Source organism: Diabrotica virgifera, chromosome 3, assembly GCF_917563875.1.
Source record: "Diabrotica virgifera virgifera chromosome 3, PGI_DIABVI_V3a".
NCBI lineage: Eukaryota > Metazoa > Arthropoda > Insecta > Coleoptera > Chrysomelidae > Diabrotica > Diabrotica virgifera.
Genome location: NC_065445.1, coordinates 163,117,208 through 163,128,144, shown reverse-complemented (window position 1 = coordinate 163,128,144; position 10,937 = coordinate 163,117,208). Strand labels below are relative to the sequence as shown.

The 10,937-nt window shown below is 33.6% G+C and overlaps 1 protein-coding gene across 1 annotated transcript in view; it reads right to left on the bottom strand.

Annotated features, from left to right (window-relative positions):
- Nucleotides 1-836: 836 nt before the first annotated feature.
- LOC114345659 (mevalonate kinase) overlaps nt 837-10,937 on the bottom strand; it is a 434,326-nt gene continuing 424,225 nt past the window's right edge. Inside the window, exons 6-7 of the mRNA XM_050647008.1 lie at nt 10,256-10,729; nt 837-1,266 (exon numbers count right to left, since the gene is read on the bottom strand). Of these exons, the coding sequence (XP_050502965.1) occupies nt 962-1,266; nt 10,256-10,729 (779 nt within the window). The 3' untranslated portion in view covers nt 837-961. The remainder of the gene's footprint in view (nt 1,267-10,255; nt 10,730-10,937) is intronic.

Here is a 10,937-nt window from a genome sequence, read left to right as displayed (position 1 = left end):
GGTTTCATCTAATGTCTGTTATCTGAATTCTTCTTCGTTTGTGATTTCTTGTTCATGTTTTCAGTTTTTGTAATAGTGCTTCGTAAACAGGCTCGTACTTTGTTTAGCTTTTTAATATGTCCATTCTACTTAACTCATCGCCAATATTATTTACTAGAAATTAACATGTTAACAGTATTTTATTAATTCCTAACTAATGACATTGAGAGTATTATATTAATCTAGAAATATAAAAAAACACTAGTAACTAAATATATAACAGTATTAAACTGTACAATTTTGAATTGAACATATGATTTAACCTTTTCGATTTAAATTATTTTATTAAATTAGTTAACATTTTATTGAAATATTTGCTAGCTGATTCCGTAATTAGTAAAATATGTCCAATGTGGACGTCCAGAAAATGTCCTTATTTCTTCCGAGCACGGACGTCCAAAAGACGTTCATATTTATTCCACCCGAAGTACGTCCAATCTTGGAGTCCGAAGGACGTCCGTTTATAGTCCATGGACGTTGGGACCAAAACTGATCCTATCTTGGACGTCCAGATAACGTCGTGTGCTATGAGATATGCATGTAGGTAGGCGTAGAATCGCTATGAAGTTTGTTTTACAGAGTAAATACGGTGTTCTGCTTAAAGCATTTTTCGTCTAGAGGTTTTAAAATATTTTCAGTTGGTATGTGTATTGGGATTAAATGATTTTTAAATGATATCTTTTAATTGTTTTAAAATCAAGCATTTGATTGCCTGAGTATTTTCATATATTTTTACTCTTATCACGAAGTTAGCAAAATTAGAAACAAAAGATGGAAATGGGAATAAAAATATCACGTGTAGAAATATTATTTATTATATTGATATTATCATATATTATTTATTTAAAAAAATTAAAAATAGAGACTTCAGTACAAAAATTTCATGATATACTATTAAAATGATTACCAAAATGAAAATACTTTAAGCAAAAATATCCAGTGTTACTCCCTCCACTCCTAATTTTGTTTCAACCACGTCAAAACCATGAGATTTCAAAGTTATAACAGTTTTTCCCAAGCAGATCGCATCAAACTTCGGAGGTATCAAACAGATTGCGTAACCACCTCCCCCACCTCCTGTCAGCTTTCCACTGAGACCGTGTTCAGCCAAAATGTCAACTATTTTGTTAAGCTTGTTATGACCAACTCCTATTGAATTCAGAAGATTATGATTTATAGTAAAGAGTTCTGCTAAACTTTCGTATATTTCTGTAGTGTCGTCTGTGTCTGAAAAATAAAAAAGCAATATAGTTTCAATTTGGATGAAATAAGTTATTGAGAAAATGCAGTAGCGGCTCGTGATTTTTACAATAGGGGAGGCTATACCTAACTGTAAAATATCTAGACAAATTTGCACTAGCAAAAAAATCCGACAAAAAAATCTAATTTAAGGCCCCATTTTTTTTGACCATTTTTTATTTACATTTTATAATATCTTCATAATTTCATATCATTTTAAAAATAGTCTAATTGTAAAAGTGTATTACCAAAGTTTGTGTGGATTATTTGTTAACAATTCTATCTCTGTAACTAGATATGCATATCAAAATAAATACATATTTGAAGTTTTGCAGCCCATACAGGTTGAAGGTTCACATTTTTTAAGATACTCAACTGAATTTTTTTAATTCTAAAAGCGGCCTACTGCGAATTCAAAAACACGGTAAATTACCGATATTTTGCTTTGCATTACAAATATCGGAAAAAGTTATTTGAACAAGTTATTCCAAATATTCTTCTAACCCCACATACCAAATTTCATCACAAAATTGGCACTTTTAGTTTTTTCATTATTTGTAGTCAGGATCCTAAAAGTGTAGAGGAGGCTGCTGGCCGATCAGTCACCCTTGCTCAATCTCCGGGCAGTGTGTGCGTTAAACAATAATGCAGCGCTAAGGAGACCAGGTCTCCTTAAGCGCTGCTGGGCTGCGCGGAGCATTAGCAAGTGAGATTTTCCGGCCAGCCTCCTCTACACTTTTAGGATCCTGACTACAAATAATGAAAAAACTAAAAGTGCGAATTTTGTGATGAAATTTGGTATGTGGGGTTACAACATTATTTGGAACAACTTGTTCAAATAACTTTTTCCGATATCTCTAACGCAAAGCAAAATAGCAAAGTAAACATAACAGTGTAGCATGTGTAAAAAATTTATGGGGAGGCTAAGCCTTCCTTGCCTCCTCTGACCAGCCGCCACTGCCGCATTGACGAAGTCGGTGTGTAAAAATTTGTTGACTGTATCAGTGTCGCCCTTTTGGCGAAATTCTGGGTATGAATCTTCTCCGATATTTACTTGGGAAACTACATAAAAAACAAACTTTATATAATCATATATGAAGTTTGTTTATTGAGGGACCATCCCAAAGAAAATGCCATGGGCTAACTTGGTTACACAATAATAATCGATAAAACATCAAACATCATTGATGAGGTTTAAAAATAGGGCAGTCAATGAGAGTATTTGGTTCCGAATTCTATCATACTACTATACTAAACTACTTGATATTTTCACAGTAAGTAGGGAATAGCTAGAAACAAAAAATACCCTATATACTATGGTTTTATCTTGAGGGGCGGTTCCCACCGTTGAGGGCAACTTCAAGGGGTGGAATTTTTTTTGTCAAAATAACCATGCGAATGGCTAGAGTACCCAATTCTAAGCAAAAACTGTTCTATATTTTTTTTTTGAAAACTCAATACTGTTATTTTTGGTTCAAAATTGGCCTTTTTCATTGAAAAATGACACCTTTTCGGACGGTTTTTTGCGAATACCTTAAAAATTACGCATCTAACTAAAAAAAAAACTATATAAAACATTTTTGTAGCTCAGAAAAAAAACAAAGAGATCCGTTCCTTCATAAATATTCTAGTTATAATACAAAAAGAGATATGGTAGGTGAAAAGAGTTTGATTTTTTGGTGCATGCTCAAATCGGTGTATTCAACTTGAAATAACAGAGAAACTGTCGATTTTAGGTGTATAATGCTACCAATACCTTTTGTAGTGCTTGAAAAGACCTTTAAAATGAGCAATTATAAATATCGATTACATTCAAACTAAGCGAGATATGCTGCAAAAAATTGATGACTAATGTATTTTAAGAAAACATGAGAAGTATATTTAACCCCTCATCCACCAGAATTTAAATGCATCGTTTTCCTTCTACAACACCTTTTATTATAGTGTTATTTCTATGTACAATAAGTTGGACGGGTTTAAAATGAATGGTTTAAAAAAATATAAGATCAAATTACAGAGCGCATTTTTAAATTTTCTTAAAAATCTTCCTTTTTCTCCATGTTTAATCTCAAATATTCATAATTCATATCCGAGAATTCAACAGTCTTTGTAACACTCGTATATCAAATTGACTTCATTTTGTTATTGTATATAACAGGTGCGACCTGCTAATTTAGTTAACTATTTCAAATCATACACAATAAGTTTAGACAATAATTGCACATAAATTTTGATGATTTAATATAATTTCTTTGTTCTTCAATATTTTGTAATTATATTCGGCGCGTGGGGTTGACCCAGAAAAATACTGCCACCGAGAAAAGCGTACATTAATATTAATTCCTTCAAATCACTTCAAACAGTCAAGATGTGACTTCAATTCATTCATCGTTCATTATCACTAACAGTAAGAGCTTGGTATTAAAAAATTTTAAACTTTGTAAATTTCCCTGGTCACAAGTGTCGATTTAAATAAATGACTATCATCTTAAATTGTGGTGGATCTTATTCATGGTCCTATTCGAGCAAAAGAAAACATCAATATTGCAGCACCTCCAGCAAGAGACAAACCACAGAGCGACCTACGACTACAGTCCACGTCTAACAACACCATCAACAACCAGGCGACACTTGGCCCGGGAGGCATCTAAACATTCCGTATATGTATTTGGAACATAGGAGTTTTCTATTGGTTCGTTGCAGCACGCGGTAATATTTTAACCAATAGGCGGCGAGGTTCCAGATGCATATACGGAATGTTGGTCGGTCCCAAATTCATATACGGATTGTTACAATATCGTACACCGAAAAAGATAAGTCTTTTAAAAGGAGATTGATTTTAAAATACTTGTTACTGTCTTATTAAATAAAAATAAAACAATTATAGTATTTCGAATGTTATTTGGTGCGAAATTCATATGCGGAATGTTAATTATTCGTAGACCAAAAATGGGACTTTTTATTAATCAGTTAAAGGAGACTGATTTTAGAATACCTATCTTATTGATGTATTATTAAAGCAAAATATAACAATGATTAGGTACCTATTTGGTGCAAAATTCATAAATGGGATGGTATAGATTTGAGATACATACATATTTCTTTATTTGACTATTTCTCAGAATTTTTAATGACTTGCACGTGTTGTTAAGTATGTTTAGATCTGTTTCAGCTATTCAATTCAATTCTGTTGAAGTTTAGGGCTGTGTGCTATCAGACGAAAATAAATGTTAACTTGGTTATAACGTTTGCGGTTGTGTTTTAAATATTATATTCTGGTTTATATACAGAGAGAGTCTGTAATTTGGAATAATTTCAATATCTCAAATACTAATCGTTTTTTTGAAAATTGCTCAGACCAGTCGATTAGTATTTCAAATTGTCCTTTTTGACATACAATAATAATGTATACAGGGTGTTCCAATTTAGAGATATGACGTCATCGTTGATTTTCTTAAATGGCAACACTATCATTTTGATAGCCATTTTGATTGGGTGTATAAAGTTATACATAAATGCAAAATTTCAAATTGTTATTCCCTACCATATACAAGATAATAAAAAATAACAAAGTTATGTCTGTAATTTGGAATAAATTCAATAATTCAAATACTATTTGTTTTTTTGAAAAATGCTTAAACCCATCGATTTGTATTTCAAATTGTCATTTTTGACATAAAATAATAATGTATAAAGGGTGTCCCAATTTAGAGATTTGACGTCATCGTTGATTTTCTTAAATGGCAACACTGTTATTTTGATAGCTATTTTGATAGGGTGTGTAAAGTTATACATAACTGCAAAATTTCAAATTTTTATTCCCTACTTTGAATTAATTATTTCAATTAAGCAAATGCTCATAATGTTGCCCTCAATTATTGTCAAATGGTCAGTGGGCAATATTATGAGCATTTGCTTAATTGAAATAATTAAATTTCATTATTACAGTCGAACCCGCTTATTGGAATAGCCTTCGTGCCAAGCAAAAGTATTCCTATAACCGGGATATTCTAATAACCGATCATTTATGCCTGGTAGAAACGTTTCGGCAACTCAAATTTCTATTCCTTAAACCGGGATATTCCTATAACAGGTATTCTAATAAGCGGGTTCGACTGTATTTGATTACTTGTTTTTCATAACTGTTATTTTTGAAATTTTGAAGTTATGTATAACTTTACACTGTCAAAATAGCTATCAAAATGCTAGTGTTGCCATTTAAAAAAATCAACGATGCCGTCTATCTCTAAATTGGGACACCTTGTATACATTATTATTTTATGTCAAAAATGACAATTTGAAATACTAATCGACGGGTCTGAGCATTTTTCAAAAAAACAATTATTATTTGAATTATTGAATTTATTCCAAATTACAGATATAACTTTGTTATTTTTTATTATCTTGTAAATGGCAGAGAATAAAAATTTGATATTTTGCAGTGATGTATAACTTTACACACTCTATCAAAATGACAGTGTTGCCATTTAAGAAAATCAACGATGACGTCATATCTCTAAATTGGGACACCCTATATACATTATTATTGTATGTAAAAAAAGGAAAATTTGAACTACTAATCCACGGGTCTGAGCAATTTTCAAAAAAACAATTAGTATTTGAGATATTGAATTTATTTCAAATTACAGACTCTCTCTGTATTTATTTTGGTCTACGAATAATTAACATTCCGCATATGAATTTCGCACCAAATAACATTCGAAATACTATAATTGTTTTATTTTTATTTAATAATACAGTAACAAGTATTTTAAAATCAATCTCCTTTTAAAAGACTCTAAAAAAACTTATCTTTTTCGGTGTACGATATTGTAACAATCCGTATATGAATTTGGGACCGACCAACATTCCGTATATGCATCTGGAACCTCGCCGCCTATTGGTTAAAATATTACCGCGTGCTGCAACGAACCAGTAGAAAACTCCTATGGTCCAAATACATATACGGAATGTTTAGATGCGCCCGGGAGACACGCTTGCATAGACAACGATCCAGACCGAGCCATAGAGAGCCACCTACAGGACCGCTTGCGAAGACAACGATCCAGACCGAGCCACAAATAGCCACCTACAGGACCACTTGGGAAGACAACGATCCAGACCGAGCCATAGAGAGCCACCTACAGGACCGCTTGCGAAGACAACGATCCAGACCGAGCCAAAGAGAGCCACCTACAGGACCGCTATCGAAGACAACTTTGTAAACTTCGTAAATTTCCCGGGTCACAAGTGCCGATTTAAATAAATTACTATCATCGTAAATTTGGTGTTTCACTATCTACACGGCGATAGAAGTTCAGCTGAGCCGATTTTATTCACTCCATGTAACTCAAAAATAATAAGAGATACGAAAAAAAGATATACAAAATGCAGGGTTTTTATAGATAAAAATTTTGTTTTTGTTCTTCATTACTGTATCTATTATCATTTTCAAGTTACATGGAGAAAAAGGAAGATTTTTAAGAAAATTTAAAATGCGCTCTATAATTTGATCTTATTTTTTTCAAAAACCATTCATTTTGAACCCGTTCAACTTTTTGAACATAGAAATAACACTATAGTAAAAAGGTACATAAAAAATACATTAGCCATCAATTTTTTTGCAGCATATCTCGCTTAGTTTGAATGTCATCGACATTTAATATTGCTCATTTTAAAGGTCTTTTCAAGCCCTACAAAAGGTATTGGTACCATTATACACCTTAAATCAACCGTTTCTCTGTTATTTCAAGTTGAATACACCGATTTGAGCATGCACAAAAAAAACAAACTCTTTCCACCTACCATATATGTTTGTATACAGCTAGAAGATTTATGAAGGAACGAATCTCTTTGTTTTTTTTTATAAGCTACAAAATTTTTTTTTAGTTAGATGCATGGTTTTTAAGGTATTTGCAAAAAACCGTTCGAAAAGGTGTTGTTCAATGAAAATGGCCAATTTTCAACCACAAATAACTAAAAAATATTGAGTTTTCAAAAAAAAATTATAGAACAGTTTTTGTTTAGAATTAGGTTCTCTAGCCACTTCCGTGGTTATTTTAACCAAAAAATTTTCCACCCCCGAGAAGAGGTGGGAACAGTCCACAAGATAAAAGCGCCGTAGTATATAGGGTAGACTTTGAATTAGGAAGTAAGTAGAGGCTATTCCCAAAATTTCATTAAAATCCATGCAGTAGGAAAGTCAATTAGAAATGCAAAGACCGCAAAAGCAGTAGGTCCAGATCAGATACCCACTGAGCTAAATAAATGCATTGACGAAGAAACACTGCATATACTTTTAGATCTATTCAACAAGGTATATACAACAGGAGTAATACCCAACGAACTGTCAATACGGATGGAATGGCCCCGTCCCATTCAAATAGTGAAGCGAGATTGACGCCAACATACAAGAGAGAGGTGGTGAGAGAGACAGAAAAGGAACAGGTAAAATTTGACAGGCCGTGTAATTTCAATTGCCAATATCAACTTAAATCGGGGAAATGGACCTCATATTTTTTTAACTTGGTATCAGGGCTGATAGGCAGTATTTAAAAATTAAGTTAATTTAATAAAATATGATGTTCATTTTCCCGCAAATTACACGTCCTGTCAAATTTTACCTGATCCTTTTCTGTCTCTCTCAGGACCTCTCTCTTGTATGTTGGCGGCATTAACTTTCTTCATGCCTATTCCATCCGTATTGACAGTTCATTGGTAATACCCCAGGATTTGTTTCTGTCCACGTTTGGAACACCACCCAAGTCAGTACATGTGACAGAATGCTCCCAGTATAGAACAATTTCCTTAATAAGCCACACACTTAAGATATTCCTCAAAACAATACACGGAAGACTGTACAAAAAAATAGAAGAAGATATAGATACCCAGTTTGGATTCAGAGGAGCACTAGGAACGAGAGAGACTCTGTTTGCTTTTAATGTTCTCGCGCACAGACGACTAGATATGAATCAGGATCTCTATGTCTGCTTTATAGATTATCAAAAGGATTTTGATAGAGTACGACATCAGAAACTCATAGAACTTTTTAAAGAAAAAAATGTGGACAGTCGAGAAATACGGGTTATTGTCAATCTGTACTGGAATCGAAAAGCAAAGGTTTAAATCAAAAATGTCGAAACGGAAACCATAGAGATAAAAAAAGGTGTTACACAGGGTTGCGTGTTGTCTCCATTGTTATTCAATCCGTACAGTGAAGCTATTTTAACGAAGCAATATCAGAGGAAGAACAGGGTATATCAATAAACGGAAAAATATTGAACAACATAAGATTCGCAGACGACACCGCTATTTTTGCACAGTCTAGAAGCACTGCAACGATTAGTAAATACATTACATCACGTCATTATAAAATATGGACTACAGATGAACGTTAAGAAAACCAAGTTCATGATTATTTCTAAGCAACACACAGTAGGAAGGCTATATATCGAGGGAAAACAAGTAGAAAGAGTAAATAACTACAAATATCTGAGAACCTGGGTAAATGAAAACAATGACCATGATAGAGAAATCAGGACACGCATCGAAATTGCAAGAAAAGCAAAAAATGTTTGTTAATCGAGACCTTCCTCTGGAGCTGAGGTTAAGAGCCTTAAGATGCTACGTGTTCTCGACTTTGTTGTATGGAATGGAAAGCTGGACACTAAAAGTAGCCAATATAAAGAAGTTGGAAGCGTTTGAGATGTGGGGTTATAGAACGATTTTGAAAATACCATGGATCCAATGAGTTACGAATGCAGAAGTGTTAAGAATGCTACCGAAAGATTACGAGGCGATAAAGACCACCAAAACAAGAAAGCTGAAATATTTGGGCCACATTACCAGAGGTGCGAAACATGAGATATTAAGGCTCATAATGCAGGGCAAATTAAGGGGAAAAGATCCATAGGTAGAAGAAGAATTTTCTGGCTGAGAAACTTAAGAGAGTGGTATAGTTACAGCTCAGTAGATCTTTTCAGAGCAGCCGCCGATAAGGTACGGATAGCTGTGGTGATAGCCAACCTCCGATAAGAGAATGAACTACAAGAAGAAGAAGAACTAGGATAGAATTTGGACGTAATATCCTGTTCATGCTCTCATTGACTGGCGTAAAAAGAATGTTACACTTTATTCTAATCAAATACAATTCTTCTACTTTCATAATAAATTCAACAATTTGTATATATGGCACACGCCGGCATGGTACAAAATCCAATAAAGATAAATAGTCATAATAATTCGTCAGTAATATATGACAGCGATGCCATTGTCAAGGTTGATTTGTGCGAAGTTGACCTAAAAATCTAAAACTATGCTTCGTTCGTTTCCAAGCTAAGCTAAGACGCCAGTTTCAGACTCCTAATCGTTAGGTTTGGCGTGTCGTCGCAGCTTGTCGACGACAATCAAATTAATTTCTAACCAATGACAAGCTGCGACGCCACGACAAACCCACGGATCAAGCGTCTGAAACTGGCGTCTAGCTTACCTTGGAAGCGAACGAAGTATAGTTTTGTAATTATTCAATAAGAAATATCATTTTAGCTTAATGGTTATACCACTTCAAAAGCATAATAAACATCAAACAAAATAATTCCATACCCCTGCTAATAAACTGAGCACGAAATATGATGTCATTGTCATGGTAAATTAGTTTTTAATTAATACAATGTAAATGCTGTGCACTTTTTCAGAGTTATTGACAGAATTAGTAAAAAAAAAACTGGAACTAGATAATAATTCAAAAATACAGTTGTAAATATTGAAGCTGTTAAAGATTGAAAACCAACAGCATCAATTTTAGCAGTAGCCTAACAAAGAAACTTGTTTTATGGAACATGCCAATTTATTTTTTAACTTTGTTGTTCGTCGATAACTATGAAATTTTTGAATTTCAAATCATAATCTGTATTCACATTAATTCGCACAATGCTGCAGATTCTAAAGACTTACTTCTATACTCTTAATTAAATATTACCTGATAATTGGGATAACTCAGATATTTTATCTACAACTGTAGTCGCAACTTGATCCATAGACTCCAACAGATGATCCAATACCATGGGATACTTCCTCCGGTACTCAGCTACCTTCGCGACCATTTTCTTGGTTTCCCTTGGTACATTAGAGTTAATCAACAGCAATTTGAGAGGACAAGTGGCTTCAATCAATTTCGGCAAGGAACCTTTTCTATATTCCACAACAGATCCAAACGTACAAACGGTATTGTCCACACCTGATGGTGTTCCGTGTATGATTTTTTCTGCTCTGTATGACCACTGGCAAATCCAATCTAAGTCTTGTTTATTAAACTCGATTAGGTTAAGTTCCCCCCTGATTGATTTATAACCTTCAATTGAGAAGGATTCCTCTGGTATTTTTGATTTAATTAGCTGTAGCAGGGCTGCTGAAAGGCATACAGTAAAAGAAGCTGAACTGCCTAATCCTGCACCTACAAAAATATAATTTTTACATACTGGATTTTGGCAATAAATGACTCCTCACATTGGACGCCAATTATGTAATACATACTATGAATATAAAAAATACTGTTAGTAAATCAAAGGAAGATAAGATATTATACTCATCGTTATTCGCGGTGTGCAAGTACTTGGAAGGGAATTGAGAAACGATCGTGCGCGAATAGCGGAGAAATATTG